The sequence below is a fragment of the Leptonotus elevatus genome, chromosome 21 (genome assembly GCF_054856555.1).
Source record: "Leptonotus elevatus isolate MCC_2025b chromosome 21, RoL_Lele_1.0, whole genome shotgun sequence".
Taxonomy (NCBI): Eukaryota; Metazoa; Chordata; class Actinopteri; order Syngnathiformes; family Syngnathidae; genus Leptonotus; species Leptonotus elevatus.
The window spans coordinates 10,641,590-10,658,728 of NC_141259.1; the positions used below are offsets into that span (position 1 = coordinate 10,641,590).

The window sequence follows — 17,139 nt, forward strand, 5'->3', positions numbered from 1 at the left end:
ACATGGTGCTAACATTCTATAAGTGTGGTGCACCACAACTATACTGTTGAATAATTAAGTCCTACAACATAACGTGTGACGCCACATCTAAACTATTCAAATTGTACTTTTTACCTGCCGCAAATTATTTTAAACCGAACCGAATGACGTGCAAACCCCAATAATTGACATCGTTGAATTAGTGACCCTTAAGTGTTAACCTTATTGGTCAGACATGAAGACCTCGGTGTTACGCTGCAGACCACAAGCACGTGCATTTACTGCTAAATTATTCATCCCCCTATTAAGTTTCCATCTTAGATTTAGCCAATTAAACATATTGGGTCAACGACTCAACATTGTGCATGGTGAATGATGTCGATGACATTGCGTTCGCTTCTTACTTAGCCTCAGGGTGGAAATATTAGACGCATTCCTCTTGTTGTCGTGGGCTTTTGTTTAATACGGTTCAATATGTTTAGAATCACTCTGCAGGTGTACCTAATAAAGTGTCTCGTAGGCGCAAATGCTTTAAAAGTAGCAGTTTACATATTTTATATTTCAATATTTGCTTATGTTTAAGCGTGTGATTTATTTATTTTTTGTCTTCCTTTCATTGGCACTATTTTTCCTTGGAAGTTCTTCCGCGTGAGCGCGGGCGCGCGCGCGCGCATCCGGGGCTGCATTTAGGATGTTTAAAAATAGGGCGTCACGTGTCGCGCGAGTCAACACTTTATTCCATCAAACTGCATTCTGTTTTCCTCTCCGTAACTTTGCACAAAATAATGAAAAAGTGCAAGTCAGAAAGTTCCAAGCAAACCCGCGCGAGACGCTCCCGCGCGCGTCGAACGTGCTCGTGGACGTGCATATTTCGATTTTCACGCGACGAGGCGCCATTGGAAACATAGCTGGGCTGGCACGTGTCACTCGTGTTGGCCCCACTGCAAGCTGGGGATGATGGCAGCTCGTTACTTTTAACGTGCTGTTGACTTGGACATTATCTAGTCGCACGTGCTTACTAATATCGATATATTTGTAACTATGTATGCTGTTTTTGTTTACTTAGAAAGGCCGCTTCATTAAAATATCTGCCTTGGTAGAGGTAATTGCAGTTCTGATAGGGGGAGGGGGGGTGGTTTTCTTGTGAAACTAATGGCACTCTCAAAAATGATATTTTTAAATAGATTTTCTATTCTAAATCATTTGATGACGTCCTTCGTTAGCAAAGTAATATTTGGGTTGACAATTAGGTTCAAAATATTAGGAACATATTTCACCATTGTGCAAGTCTTAACTACATATTTGCAATGAAATGACTTTTTTTTTTCTAATGGCATTTCATTATATTAGTCAGATAAATTTAAATTGGGATTTAAAACATGTAAATGGCAAAACAATTGAGAATTACATTTGGAGATATTGGTGTATTCCTAAATTTGTATTACGTTGCTTTTATTGTGGTAAGAATTTGCAGTGCGTCATAGTGGGAGATGTTGCTCATTTAATATGCACATGACATTAAGACAAACGTGAACAGTATTATTTTTCGAAAGACTTTTTTTTTAATTTAATTAAAGTGTTGCGAAAAATATGCTTTCATGTAATTTTTTTTGTTGTGGTTTAGCTGCTTTGAATGCGATCTGCAAATCAAATGAATACACTCGCAAGTATCGTTGCAAAGACACATTTTTCCTATATGTTTGACTTGAGCTATTTCAAATATGTAATTCAAATTAATGCGAGTATAATTATTATTTTGAAACCTATTTGATGCCCCCCCCTTCCCCACCCCCCATCTGATGTTTGAAGACGACGTTGATTGTTGTGGTGGTTGTTTGCAGTGTGTTGCCTCACACTGAGAAAATGTTTCCACTCAATTGGCCAAATATGGACAGCGCAATATTAAAAACAGACAATGCACGATATGCTCTACATTTTGTTCCCCCCCCCCCCAAAAAAATCTTTAAGGCATCTGCTGTGTTGTGATGGTGTTTGTGTAAAAGAAGAGTGAAATGGCCTCTGCCTGACGACAGCATTGTTAAATAGAGTCGAAAAAGTCATTTTCGCGTCATTCCCCGGATGTAATAGTCCATGAAAAGGGAAATATGAATACATTTCAATACATTTAAAACGAGATGGCGCACGCACACACACACATCCTCATTTTTTTGTGCCCCACACACACCATATCTCGTGTTTTTTTTTGTTAGATTTTTTTTTGTGCCTATTTTGAAAAAAAAATCCGATAACTTTTTTTTTTTTTAAGGCGTCCGTGCATTTCCGCCAAAAGCTTTTGCACACGCACGCCGATCACGACGTGATCTCTGGCTGCCTAATGGGCCGCTCAAGCAAGCTGCAGACAAACAATGAAAAAAAAAAGAGGGGGTCTTGAGGTGTGGGGGGTGGGGGGGGGGCTTCACTTTTCATGCTTTTCATGCACTGCTGCACCCCCCCCCCCCATCCCCTTCCACTGCCTCCTCCTCTATAAATCCACGCGATCCCACAAACGGAAATAAATTAGATTGCAAAATGAGATTCCCCAACAATTAAGTAAGGCCAACTTATTTGGGGGGGTATACACAAGAGGAACAACCGGCGTGATTAATCGATTTAATTTGCACATTACTGCGGGGCAAAAGTGTTGGATGTTAATTTGGATAAACAGAAAGAAGGGGAGGAAGGGTGTGTGTGTGTGTGTGTGTGTGTGTGTGTGTGTGTGTGTGTGTGTGAGTGTGTGTGTGTGTGTGTTCTTGTTATTGACTGTCACTAAAGTTGCAAGCACAAGCTGTTTCCCTCAAGTCAATCAAGCGATTCCACCTTCAATTTGGGTCACGTGGTCTTTGAAAAATTATATTTATTTTCGATTAATTCGTTTTTGCTATTTAAAAAAATAAATAAAAACGTTGCTAGAAAACAAGTTGATCAAATTGAACTTTTGGAGTTTGTGTTTGCAATGAGTCGCTGCCTTCAATCAAGCCCAACGCATTTTTTTTGTAGCATTTGCATTTTTTTAATCGTTGAATATAGTACGAAAATGTATCCAAACAATTTTTTTTGCTGTTGAATCCAAACTAAATTTGACATACGAGCGCATTTCTCCATAAATACCGACCACTTCTAAAAACATGCGGATAAATATGGAAAATTGAGCTAGTTATACAATAATAATAATAATAATAATAATAATAATAATAATACTTCCTTTCAGACAACACAGGTAACTTTTAGTGTATATTTATCACGTATACATAATAAACATGTTGACACGGAATTGTTCAGGCTTTTTTTTTTCACTATTAGAGACGATTTCGTCGACATGACATTTAAATAACAACAAGGATTAAAAGTGTGCTACTCCAACTGGACCTTTTGGGACGAGAATGCTGCACTGTGGGCTATACAGGATGGCAAAAAAAAAAATACAAAATAAAAATAAAAAGAAGCACATTTAATACTATAAGCTCAACCTTGTAATACTGGGGATCATTCACATTTGGTACACGACTAGAACATTCTTTTTCAGTGGCGTCTATTGTCCATATAGCAAGGGAGCACATTTTTTTTCTTCACAATCCCCCCTGCCCCCCTCCCTTGTGATATTTACAAAATAAAATATTACATGTTTTTTTCTTTTCCATCTTGGTTGTGATATATACAAAAAACATCCCCACCCCGACCCCTTTTGCAACTTTTGGAGCAGTCCTTCGGTAAAAATAAAGAAAAGTTGGCTCCTTCTTTTCTCTTTTTTGGTCCATGCATTCTTTCAGTCCACGCTCCAAAAAAAAGAAGTCTTTGCAGTCCAGAAAAAAGAAAAAACGCTTTTTCCATTTTTTTTTTTAACCCTCCCCATTTTCCTCAGAAATATTTTTGTTTTGTTTGTTTTACACGTACCATTCATTGAAATTGGACGTGAGCGCGCCGCTGTGGCTGCCGGCCGCCGTCGTGGAGCTGATGTGGTGCTGCACCGTCCCGGGGGCCGTCGGCGATATAGAGCTGCCGCTGATCTGGTTCTCCGCCGACGGGGACACGATGGTGGGCGGCGTGGACGACTCGTAGCCCGAGCTGGCCGCGGGGGACGGCTGCGAGGCCGGGTTGCTCGCCTCGTGGACCTGCGAAGCAAAACAAGAAAGAACAAATAAATACAAATGCATGTTAAAAAAAAAAAAAAAGCAAGAATGTCAAATGCTTTTTTTTCCTTTATTTTTTACCTTCATGTGTTTGCGCAGCGAGCTGGGGTGCGTGTAGGACTTGTCGCACATTTTGCACAAGTAGGGCTTGTCGGACGTGTGCACGTGCATGTGTTTCTTGCGGTCGCTGCTGTTGGCGAAGCGCCGGTCGCAGCCTTCGAACTCGCACTTGAACGGCTTCTCACCTGAATTGTGATCGCAAAACAAACGGGTCAATATTGCGCAAATGACACTCACGCCATTTGCAATGAATTTCGCAACCTGACAATGATTTTTTTGGGGGGGGGGTTGAAGTCTTACCCGTGTGCGTCCGTTTGTGAATTTTGAGGTTTTCCGAGCGCGCGAAGACTTTGCCGCAGCCGGGGAAGGGGCACGGGAAGGGCTTCTCGCCCGTGTGCACGCGGATGTGATTGACCAGCTTGTACTTGGCCTTGAAGGGCTTGCCCTCCCGGGAGCACTCCTCCCAGAAGCAGATGTGGTTGGTCTGCTCGGGCCCCCCCACGTGCTCCACGGTCAGGTGCGTGACCAGCTCGTGCATGGTGCTGAACGTCTTGTTGCACGACTTTTTGGGGCTGGCCAGCTGCTCGGGTTCGATCCACTTGCAGATCAGCTCCTGCTTGATGGGCTGGCGCATGTAGCGGAAGAAGGCGCCGGCGCCGTGGTGCGCGGCCATGTTCATGTTCATGGGGCCGTAGCCGTGCAGCTGCGTGGACGCGTAGTCGGACCGCGGGCTGGTGACGTGGCCGTACTGCTCGGCGGCCGCGCGGCCGTACACGTCGCCGCCGAAGCCCAGGCGCATCTGGCCGTTGACCACGTTGGAGGACGCGTGGCCCGCCGCCTGCTCGTGGAGCCCGGGGAAGAGCAGGTGGCCCGCCGCCTCAGAGTGTCCGTGGGGCCCCGCGGCGAAGCCGCCCGCCGCCGCCGCCGCCGAGGCGAAGAGGCTGTGCTGCGCGCCCGCCGCCGCCTCCCCGAAGCCGCGGTTCCTGAACAGAAAGTCCCGCGTGGAGTTAAAGGCCGCCGTGGAGTAGGAGCCGACGTGGCCCGGGTGGTGGTGGTGGTGATGGTGGTGGTGGCCCAGGGCGGCCGCCGCCGCGTAGCCGGCGGGCGCCTGCGCCGAGAAGGCCGTCTGCTCGTGCGAGCCGTGGTTGATCTTGAAGGCGCCCATGCCGTCCGCGAACGGGTTGATGCCCAGCGCCACCTCCCGCTCCGTCACCTCACCCGTCGAGTGGTGCCGCGTGGAGCCGAAAGTGGTCACTCCGATGGCGGGGTACTGGGGTCCGGCGTCCAGGAGCATCTTCGCCCACTCGGTCTGTACGCGCGCCGACGCGACTGAGGACACGGGTGAAAAAAGCACGCGCAGATATTCGTCCCTCCCGCCCCCCCCTCCTTCACTTTCTCGATCTTGCTTCCCAAACTCCCCCGAAATCCGCCCGAGTCTTGTTTACTTTCTAGGGCGCCCCTCTCGCGCGCATCTTACGCCCACGCGCAACCCCCGAAAGAAGATGAGGAAGGGAAAGGAGGAGGAAAAAAAAAAAAGCACTGCACGCGCTATTGTCTCTCGCGTTTTGTTGTTCGGACGCTTGACGTCCCCGCGGCGCGACTTTCACCTCCTCGCTCGGCCGCTGAGCTGCAGACTGATAGTCGCAATCATTCCTGCAGATAAATGAATTGCAAAGACAACACGGTCCAGCCCTGATGAATGGGGAGGGGAGGGAGCGTGGGGGGGGTGCAGTCACGTGAGCGTCTCGGCCGCTCGACAATTGGTCGGCGCCAACAAGCCCCCCCACCTCTCCTCAATAACATCCACTCACCAAATAACAATCCACGTTGCAAGACGATTGGCCTCTTTGCATCATCAATCCGTGCAGGATTTGTTTTCCTTTTCTTTTCTTTTTTTGCCGGTTTGACTGCAAGATTTGGAGGGAAAAAATTGGCATTACTATAAACGCATGAATAAAATACAAGCAAAGCTGAAAACACCGCACCAATATTTATACTTTTTGGAGAAAAAAAAAGTGCTTTTATAATGTTAGCTGAATAGCATTGAAGTCAGATTTCAGAAACCAAAAAAAGTATTTTTTATTTTTTTACTTAGGTAAAAAAATAAAATAATTAGCCCTCTGATAACCAAAAATGGTTCCTTACAATGGGCTACACATTTTTATGAACTTTTGATGTCTTTTAATAGACTCCATAACACAATTTTTTTTCTTAACTTCACATCTGCTTTCCTAAACTTAGCACTTTTTTATTTTTTTTATTTTTAGAAATGTGTCCCCTTGTAACCAATAATGGTTCCTTTGCATGTGCAGCTACACATTCCTAACGTATTTTCCCCAAACTTTTCATGTCTTTTCTTCCTCCATTTTTTTCTCTTAACATGTGTTGTCCTAAATATATAAAAAAAAAAAAAAATTGGTGGGAAATTAGCCCCCTTGTAACCAAAAATGGTTATTTTGCATTGAGCAGCTGCACATTTGCAAAACATTTTGTCTAACCTTTTCATTTCCTTTCATAGACAACCATTTTTTTTTTTACTTGAAATCTGTTTTTCTAAACTTATCATTTATTGTGAGAAATTAACCCTGTTGTAAAAAAAAATAAAAATCTTTGGAATGAGCTCCACATTCCCAAGATTTTTCCAAACTTTTCATGTCTTTTCCTAGACAAACACCCCCCTCATCCCCCACAACGTTTTTCCCTAAATTTATCGCATATTTGTGAGAACCAAAAATGCGGTTCCTTCCATGTGGGCTACATTCCCAAAAGGTACGTACCACATCTTCCCCTAAGCTATTAGAAGAAGAAATAACCCCCTTGTTACAAAAAAAATGGTAACTCCTCATGGCTAACTGTTCCCAAAAGGTGCGCGCCACATCCTTTCTCCAACTTTCCACAGTTTTATGGGAGAAATCATGTCTTCATGATCAACAAGTCTTCCTAAAAGGTGTGAACGTGTAAACTTCGTTCTTTCTTAAAGCACATCTTTTATGACCAAAAATGGTATCTTCCAAATATGCTCCACATTCCCAAAAGGTGTGCGAGACATTTATTTCCCCCCAAACCTTATGGCCAAAGTTCAGGGGAAATAAAGCCAGACGGCTTGGTCCATTTTGAAGCATCCCGCCTTCCACCTGGACTCCTTGCCATAGGCCGGCTCCGTTGGCCTATAAATTGTAAAGTGTGTGTGTGAAAACCTTGTGGGTTGTCGAATTTATCAAGTGGGATTTGCGGCAGGAACCTGCGGCTGCCCCGGAGTTCAAAAATCCACATGCAGACTTTTTTTTTTTTTTTTTTGCCATGCGAGCCATTCAAAAAAAAAAGAATCCGCTCCAAACACACACACTTTCTCCTCTTACTGTTATACACACATTTATTTTCAATTTATATAGAACCTAGTCTATTTTATTAACAAGTTGTTGTAGTCCAAATGCATCCGATCTTATTTGATGTAGACTATATGAAAAAAGTTGCGTAACATTTTGGGTTTAATGAGTAAACTATTTTTTTTTATTTTTTATTTTTTTACATCTCATCCCCAAGTTGGTTTTGAAATGGAAAAATAATGAACATCCGCACAAATAAACTCCACATTGCTTTGCTAATATTATATATCTCCTTAAAATAAAAAATAAAAAAACGTTTCCTTTTCCTGCAGTTTTCTCTTATTTGCTTTGGAGAGAAAATAATGAACATGTCAAACTGTTGGTTGACAGCATTTCGCTCGCACTTAAAAAAAAAAGTGAGTCAATATTTATAGCGGGGATGGCTCGCAAAATTGTTTATCAAGCTGTTTGGAGCTTGTGCATATGTGAAATTGTAAACTCGTGTGGAGGGGCTATTTGTGGTGCGCATTCAGTATACATCCTATAGGGGTCATTTCACCATGCATTTTACTCTACCTAATACGTCAGATTTTTTTTTTTACGCCCTATAAGAGCACAATGAATGCATGTTTCCAGGCTCGTGCAAATCTCCGTCAAGAAAAAGGAACTTTTTACCCTTTGCTCCGTTCTTATGCGCTCAAAATTGCCTCGTTGCGTCCCGTTGCAACGCACAACGCGACGAACAAGCTCAGCTTTTTCCATCGGCTCACTTGGTTTCTCTTTTTGAACTTTTATCCCCCCCCACCGCCGCCAACCCCCCCTACCTCCCCATGCATGCATGCATGCGTGCAGAAGCAGCCTGCACAGCAACACAAGCAGGCGCCACCTCTTCTGGCAACCATCTGCTGCTGCCTTGCCGTCGCTTCGGCTCCGACGCCGACAAACCGAATGAGTCCGGATCGTGACAACAGGTCCTCGCCCTGACATGTTTGCTTGACTTGATTTCATTTTTGGACGACGACGACGACGACGACGATGAAGAGGGTGAAGATATTGAAAGCTGCGCGTGCGGATCCAAACGAGCGGAACCCAAAAAAATAGGTGGATTTATTCTGTCTTTTGTGCTTTTGGACCATCCTCCTTTTAAAGGCGACTATTCCATTGGCATTTTTTTTTATGAAGATATCACACGACATGCAGAATTTGACCCAGGATTTATTTTTTAATCCCGTGAAATAAAGTTGTGCGGACCTCAGAGTTTTTTGTGTTGCAGCACAAAAGCGAATGTGCCATTTATCCGGATTAACCCCCCCTCCCACTTTTTTTTTTAATGATACAATAACGCTTTGCATACATACGCCCCCCCCCCCCCCCCACCCCCGAACCCACCCAACCCTTCCAGTGTTGCCTGCCGGCAGCGCGCATGCGCACCCCTCTCACTCGCTTGTCACCATTTTTCGTCTGGTTGGAAAAGTGTCACCGGTGACGTCAATCAGCCGCCTCTGACCAATTAGAGCGCGGGCCGATTGTTGGGCTCGGCGGGCTGCGAGCGCCCACCGCGAGCCGCTATTCTCCATCAAATGCGTCCTGCTGCCCAGCCAATGTAGCCCCTCCGCCACACACAACTTTACAAAGTTGTTGTTTTTTCTTTTTGTATTATTTTTTTTTTGAATCGCGATTAAAACACATTTGTCATCATTATTGTTTTGCCCGCTGTCAAGTGCAAAAAAAAAAGAGAAACATTGGGGGAGTAATGAGCGCCGATGCGCTGAGAATCCCCGCGATGGACCCTGCCTTCTCCAAACGGAACGCGGCGTTGAGATTAGTTGACTTGGCGGGGGCTCACCACCACCTCCACCATCCTCATCATCATCATCATCACCGCCACCGCCACCCTGCCCCTCCGAGCGTGACAGGCTTCCCGGGGTTCGGCAGCCATCCGCACTCAATGGCTCACGCGCACCCCGGGGAGATGACTGCGGAACCCCGCCTGGGGCCGAGTCCATTCGGGCCAGAACACATGGGGCACTCGGCGGCCCTCAAAATCAGCCCAGCCCATCATTATCACCACCACCAGCAGCAGCAGCAGCCTCAGCACAATCATCACATGGCAGGCCACAGTCAAGTGGTCTCCAGTCAAACGGCAGCTTTCGGGGCGACGCCGGTGCCCTACTCGGGTATGACGCACCCGGCGCAGGCTCTGACCGCAGGTAGGGACTTCCTCCGAGCCATACCGGGTCTGACCGCTGCCGCCGCCGCCACCGCTTCTCACCACGGAATGTTTGTCTCGACAACAGGTAGCTACCCGGCGCACTACGGCCACGACGCCGGCAACCACGCGCTCTTCTCCGGGCTGCACCAAGAGCAGCCGCCGGGCGGCCAGCTGCGCTTGGGACTACCCGGGGACGTGTACGTGCGCTCGGAGCACTTGGCGGCGGGAACCCGCGCCGACGCCTTCTACGGGGGGTTCAACCTCAACCTGCATGGCGCGCATCACCACCAGCACCCGCCGCCCGTGCACGGGAGCGGCGCCTTCTTCCGCTACATGCGGCAGCCCATCAAGCAGGAGCTGATCTGCAAGTGGCTGGAGCCGGGAGAGAAGCGATGCGCTCGGACCTACGGCACCATGCACGAGCTGGTCACGCACGTCACCGTGGAGCACGTCGGCGGGCCCGAGCAGGCCAACCACATCTGCTTCTGGCAAGAGTGTCCGCGCGAGGGCAAGCCCTTCAAGGCCAAGTACAAGCTGGTCAATCACATCCGCGTGCACACGGGTGAGAAGCCCTTCCCGTGCCCCTTCCCCGGCTGCGGGAAAGTCTTCGCGCGATCGGAAAACCTCAAAATTCACAAACGGACGCACACAGGTTAGTTTGTCTAAACCTTTTTTTATGGCATGAAATCACTTTTGGGTGTTGTGGTTTGGGGGACTGCAATGGGGGGGGGGGGGGGGGGGGGGCGGGGGGTGAGATTGTGGCAGGTCACTCATGCGTTTGGACCTCTTGTTTACACCACAGCTCAAAAGAGACGTGCACGTGTTATTTGTGACACCCCCCCTCCCCCCACTTTAAGTTTTCCGTTGTCATTACTTGTTGCCGGTTTTTATTGCAATGACTCCTGAACATGTCGGAATGTCACTGGTGTGCAACCTCTGGTGTGCGGGCTATATAACATCCCCACCTTCGCCCCCAGTACGGACGAAACCTTTTTATTTATTTATGAATAGTCTGAACGTTTAACCCGTAAATTATTCGCACATTTGATGATTAAAAAAAAAAAAGGTGCTCCAGATTACAAAAAAAGAAACCGTTGCAAATATTACCTATCATTGACTTTTAAAAAAAAAAAAAAAAGAGAGAGAGAGAGAGAACATGGCTCATCCACTCCATGAGTTAACTTGCATGGGTGTCCAACCTGTGGCACTTGGGCATTACATGCCCCCACCCTTGTGCATTTTTCCCGTTATTATTCAAAGTCTGAAAATGGAACCCAATTTTTTTTTATCGAGCCAAAGCACATATTTGACCTAAAAAAAAAAAAAATCTGAACACACAACCACATCAAAACATCACAAAAAATGGATCTTATCGGACCTTCTGCCATTGAGTGGAATTTATATATTTAATAGCATTTAGAGTCAATAATTCCTGGACCAATTCAGTAAAATTACAAACCGACTGTAAAATACTTTTTACAAAGCAGGTGGATGCAAATAGCAACTATTATTATAACTAAACATTTATCCCAAAATGTCACGATACATTTTTGAGGCGTCATATTTTTCGCCAAATGTGTCCACTGATGAGAGGATATGTCTTGGGTGGGAAAAAGGTCTTCCGCCACCTCTGCTATTTATAATATAATGCAGCTGCAAATATTACCGCAAAAAAAGTTATGCCATAACTTGGCTCATACCAATGGTGTGCAACATGTGGCACGTGGGCCATAAAGGGTCACAGCAAACAAAAATGTCAATTGTTGTTAAAACAAAAATTTGACCCACCGTAATATTCAATAATTTAAACATGATTACTGTATTTTTTTTAAACTCGTATTATTATGAATTTGTGTTGTTATATCATAACATTGATCCTCAAGGGACTCTGTCAAACTCAAAAAGACTTCTAATGGTGAAAGAAACTTCTCCAACCAGCCCTTTTACATCAGGCACATGTAGCAGCTGCAAAATATTGCCTGCCTTATTAAAAAAAAAAAAAGTCTCGTCCTTCACAAAGTCCCCAATTTGTCATAAACTTGATCCTCGGAGGACTTTATAAAACTCAAACGACCTTAATGGACAAGAAAAACTTTGAAACTGAAACATGCTAAACATAGCTTGTCAACAATGAGACTTAAAAAAAAAAGTAGAGCTGTCAAACAAGAATTTTTTTAAATCAGATTAATCACATTTTAGAATTTTGATTAATCACGATTAATCGCTTAATTTAAAAAAAGGCTTTTTTTATCAAAAAAATGTTCCCGCCAAAATTGAAGAGCACCGGTTATGTGTTAATTCCTTTGACATTTAATGTTATGAGGACGTCTTCAACATTTTTTGATCCACTGCACACACACTCCTCTTTTTCTAATCGGTTAATTAAAAAAATGACCCCGATATTTTGACATGAACGAATATTCTAAATGTAATACGCAAACATTCATCAAATGCTTTACTTTAATGCATGAAATGATGTTTATTGCTCAAACACATTTGCTAACCTTAAACGTAGCCGTCCGCTGTCACGCTAAAGGCTAATCTATGGTCAAAATTAATTGTGCGATTAATCTGCGTTAATCCATAATTAATGCGATCATTTTTTGTGATTAATTAATCAATTAACGCTTTCACTTTGACAGCACTAATTAAAAGTCAAGTGACTGTTGATAGGTGCATGCAAAAAATATTTTTAATTGTTTATAAAGCTCAAACACTCCTGAAAGGAATATGAATTTATTTAATAACAATCGTTAATGCATGTTTTTTTCATTTATTGTGTTTTTTTGTTTTTTTTCTAACTGCTGTAATACCCACATTTTTACTCTGGGGTTTAATAAAGGATATCATTTTAAAAGGTCCTCCACCACCCCTTTTTGTTTATACTGCATCACAATCATTGGCGACTTCAAATATCGCCTGACTTAATAAACAAACAAACAAATAAATAACAGCAACATGCATGCCTTTTATCAAAGTTATGCAACCTGTGGCATGTGAGCCACGTAAGGGGCCCCGTGTTGCATTTGATCCGGACCCTCAAGCAAAAGCAATTGTTTGAAAAGCCGTACACAATTAAAATTCATAAAGACATTCCGAGTAACAATTGTTGTTTTCATAAAGTGGCCTTCAGGACTTGAAACAATTCAAATGGCTGAAATGGGAAAAATCTTCACCTGCTGTTTATACGATATTACAAGCATAGGCAGCAGCAAATATTGCCTGTCTAAAAAAAAATAAATAAGTGTTTCTTTCTTTTGTTGTGGCCTCAAAATGTTGAGTCAGACTGGCTACACACGCACACACCTCATGCATTATTCATATCATGTGCTCACATGACCTAAGTACAAATCTGTTAAATAATTTTGACTCCCGAGGGGCCTCATGCTCCTTTATTTTTAGTGTATCATGTTTAAAGCTCAAAAGTGTGGTTATGATTGAGGTGGCGTGGGGGGGGGGGGGCTGGTGATGGGGGGGGGGGGTTGCCTGCCCCTGGGGTCTTGCCTGCTCCTCCACGCTTTCTTGTACTACACTAATATCCTTGATTGGCTCTCTCAACCCAACAGCTGAAGGTCAAATTGATATTCAACACACAAAAAAAAGCGCAAGTGTAATTAGACAGGCCCAATTACATGTGCTCAACAAAGCCTTCGTGGAGGAGCACGAGTTGATTTCTAGCTAATTTATTCATACTGGCCCTCGTGTGTGTGCGTGTGTTTGTGTGCTGTGTGTGTGTGTGTGTAAAACCAAATCTAAGAATAAACGTAAATGTTAGCTGGGCTTCATACCTTGCACGATGTTTAAACAAAAATAATAATAATGAAAACAAACTGTCCTTCAACTTTCTCTCTCACGCACACGAAAATGTGGTTCAAGGATGCGCGTATAGCTTCTAAATAGCTGTTAAAATGTCGAAATTATTTAAAATGTATTTAGCTTTTTTTTCCCCTGATTTTTTTGTTTGTTAGTTTATTGTTCTATTTTCTATGCTAACACACTGCAAACTGCACATTTTATATGCTATCCACAAACATATCCCTAAATATATATATATATATATATATATATATATATATATATATATATATATATATATATATATATATATATATTTTAATATCAGGCTTTTTAATTGTATTTTGTAGTTTTAGTTGTTTTTTTTTACTGTCCAGTACTTGTTTTTGTATGTTAGCATGTTTGCTCCCTGCACGTGAGTGTGTAATGACACGTGACACTTGACTTTGCTTTTATTTACCCCATTTATTTATTTGTTCTCTTTTTTTGTCCCAATGGTGGAGTTGATGGAGGGAAGGTGGACAACCTGTGGGTAGTGGGCTATATGTGGGTCCCTGAGAACATTTGATGTGGGCCACCTTTCAATTTTTTAAATTTATGAAAATCAAAACGCATTCACATTTTAATATTGTTTTATTTTGTATATTTGTTTATTTTTTGTATTTTGCTCATTTTTTAATCTCTTTTCACAAACTAAGTATAGTAATTTATTCTAATGTTTTTATTTCATGTTCTATATGTTTCTTTTTCCTGTATTTCATGAAATAATTAGTTTTTTTTTTTAAACTATTTTATTTAAATATGCTGCTATTCATTTTTATAGTTGAATTTTTTTTATAGAGAACGTGGTGGCCAATTTGAACTGCCAAGTTTAGCACTTTTAACCACAAAATGATTACAAGCATTTGTTGCTTTGCATTAACCCCCCCAATGATTCAATTCAATGCCATTAAATGTGGTGTGCCCTCTAGTGGTACATACAAAGACCATTACATTTAATGTGCAATCTGCTTAGATGTTTTTTTTATTTTGTATTTTTTTTTGGTACACTTCAGTTGCATTTAACTTTAAATACATTTACATGTAATCGTTATAATTGATTTTTTTCCCATGCAGCATTTTTCTAGAATGTGTATCATGTATACAGTGTCTTTACATTTGAGGACTGAACACTTGGGCTTACTATGCTGCGGTATTTTAATAATAGCTAATTAATTATTATGAGGTGGCGTTTGGTTTAAAAAAAAAATAAAAAATCTGAATCAGACACACACACATTTTTAGCAAGCAAACTCCACACTCTGGATTGTGACGTCACGCTTCGGGTAAAAAAAAAAAAATCGACCGCTGTTAACTGCACTTTTGCTGTGGTTTGTTCGTGCACGTGTGTTGCAGGTGAGAAGCCGTTCAAGTGCGAGTTCGCGGGCTGCGACCGACGCTTCGCCAACAGCAGCGACCGCAAGAAGCACTCGCACGTGCACACGTCCGACAAGCCGTACAACTGCAAAGTGCGCGGCTGCGACAAGTCCTACACGCACCCGAGCTCGCTGCGCAAACACATGAAGGTGCACTGCAAGTCCCCGCCGCCGCCCAGCTCCGGCTACGAGTCGTCCACGCCGTCTCTGGTGTCCCCTTCCTCGGACCCGGGCCGCGAGCCGCCACCGCCGGGGGGAGGACCCCCCGCCTCGGCCCCCGCCCCCCCCGCCGCCGCGTCCTCGCACCCGGCCAACCTGAGCGAGTGGTACGTGTGCCACAGTTCCGGGGCCAGCGGGGCCCACAGTGGGCCCTCCACGCCGGACTCGGCCACCGAGGAGGACGAGCCTCCGTACAGGGACAACTTCTAGAAGTCGCCGCCATTTTGGCACAATAAAACAAGATTTGTTTTGATGGAGCGAGTCGTGTTCAAATCATCTGTGGACTTTGTGGTACATTCATGTAGTGCGGGGGTGGGCAAACGGTTGGGCTCATGGGTCACGGTTTTGTTTTGTTTTTTTAAACTGACATGTGACAGCTTATTGATGGTTCTTAAAAAAAAAGGGGGGAAATATCGTTATGCTAAAATTTATAATACAAATGATAAGGATACAATTCGATTTTGTTCATTTTAAACAAGTATTTTATTAAAAGAAGTCTTAAATATTTTACTTTTGTTTACATTTAAAAAAATATATATATATATATATCAGGCTCTGACACGTTTGTACTTTTTTGACAGGCCACCATTAAAGTAATTTTCTGAAATAAAATCGATAAGATCTATCTATGAAATAACACATTTCATATTTTTCTTAAAACAAACTTTTGGACATGGCCCATCTGTCTGTAAAAAAAAAAGGTGTTCATTTACACAAGTCATTTTCATAACTAAATTATTCACCAATGTAGGCCTATGTATAATTCTTTATTTAATTTAATTGTTTACAGTTTAAGTGCTTTCGAATGTCAAATGAATTAACGTTGAATATTTTACAAATACGTTTCAATGAACCCATTTGGGGGGGGGGGGTCGAAACACTGCTACAAAAAGAACGAAAAACGTGTCTGTGCCCTCTTTGCCCACCCCGAGGTAGACTTTTCAGGCATGCTTTTTGTGCAATGCGTTTTGAAGAAAAAAAATTGCAATTGTAAATATTTTTTTCATTCTTAATTTATTTTTCAATCTGGTTTTGTATGAAAGAACCAAAGTGCACGTTTCCGAAACTCCTCGAGGCCAAATTGTACATTTTGTAAATGTTTTGTAAATGTTGTCCATGTTTGGTAGTTTTGTACGTTTTTGTTGACGTTTCTGCTTTTGTGCAGAGGCTCGTCCAACTTTTTTGCTTTTGAAATACTGAGCGTGAAATTGCAAACGTTGGAACACGTTTTTTTGTGGCTTTTCTACCAAGTCTCTCTCGAACCAACAACCCCCCCCCCCATCCCATCTTGGAGCAGCACTGAAAAGTCGCGTACCGAACTGCCTTGCCATTTGTGAGTATTTCACGAAATGTTGACACATTTAAGTGAAGTTCTTTGAATGCATTTTTTTTCTAACTCACGTGATCTTGACCATTTTTATTGTCCGTCTGACTTTTTTTTCTTTGTTTTTGTCACTTTTGTGACTCGCACTGATTTGTGTGTGTGTGTTTTTTTTTCAGAATGTCTTATTTAAAACATCGGGGGGAAAAACTTTAGCAGTGGTTTTATTTTTATTTTTTTCATGCAGACAGTGTTATTTTTTCATGCGGTTGCTTGTATCGTGAAGGTTTTTGTTTTTGTTTTCAGAAGGGACCTTTTTGAGTGTCTTATTTTTCCAAATGTAATTTTTTCATAAATGTATTTATTTCCAAACAAAAAGTGTATCTTGTTTTATTTTATGAATTACACTTGCGTCATCTTCAAGTGGAGTTTTTGTTTGTAATTTTATTTCCCGTTGTGTATCTTATTTATTTATTTATTTTGCAAGTTTTATTTTTGGTGCATTTATTTTCATGAATACTTTTTTTTTTTTTTACTCTCGGGAATATGTGAGTGTTACCTTAAATGTTCTATTTGCTGAACTTTGTAAGTTTGAGTCTTTAGTATATTTATGTATTTTTTTAGACTGAGAATTCGTATTGCGTCCATTATTGCTATGATTTGGTGTGAAGTCTTTGTTATTTAT

General features: G+C 42.7%; 2 protein-coding genes across 3 annotated transcripts; one reads left to right on the forward strand and one right to left on the reverse strand.

Annotated features, from left to right (window-relative positions):
- Positions 1–2,956: 2,956 nt before the first annotated feature.
- On the reverse strand, positions 2,957–5,838 carry zic1 (zic family member 1 (odd-paired homolog, Drosophila)). The gene is made up of 3 exons (XM_086065927.1): positions 4,467–5,838; positions 4,188–4,351; positions 2,957–4,088 (listed from the first exon to the last, which is right to left on the reverse strand). The coding sequence occupies exons 1-3, from the start codon at positions 5,458–5,460 to the stop codon at positions 3,861–3,863; spliced, it is 1,386 nt and encodes a 461-aa protein (XP_085922053.1). The 5' UTR covers positions 5,461–5,838; the 3' UTR covers positions 2,957–3,860.
- A 3,077-nt stretch (positions 5,839–8,915) lies between these two features.
- Positions 8,916–16,820, forward strand: zic4 (zic family member 4). Of its 2 annotated transcripts, XM_086065926.1 has the most exons (3): positions 8,916–9,702; positions 9,790–10,356; positions 14,895–16,820. In XM_086065926.1, the coding sequence occupies exons 1-3, from the start codon at positions 9,246–9,248 to the stop codon at positions 15,341–15,343; spliced, it is 1,473 nt and encodes a 490-aa protein (XP_085922052.1). In that variant the 5' UTR covers positions 8,916–9,245; the 3' UTR covers positions 15,344–16,820. The 2 variants fall into 2 exon arrangements, with proteins under 2 accessions (XP_085922052.1, XP_085922051.1); XM_086065925.1 differs by having other exon boundaries at positions 8,916–10,356.
- Positions 16,821–17,139: the final 319 nt, after the last annotated feature.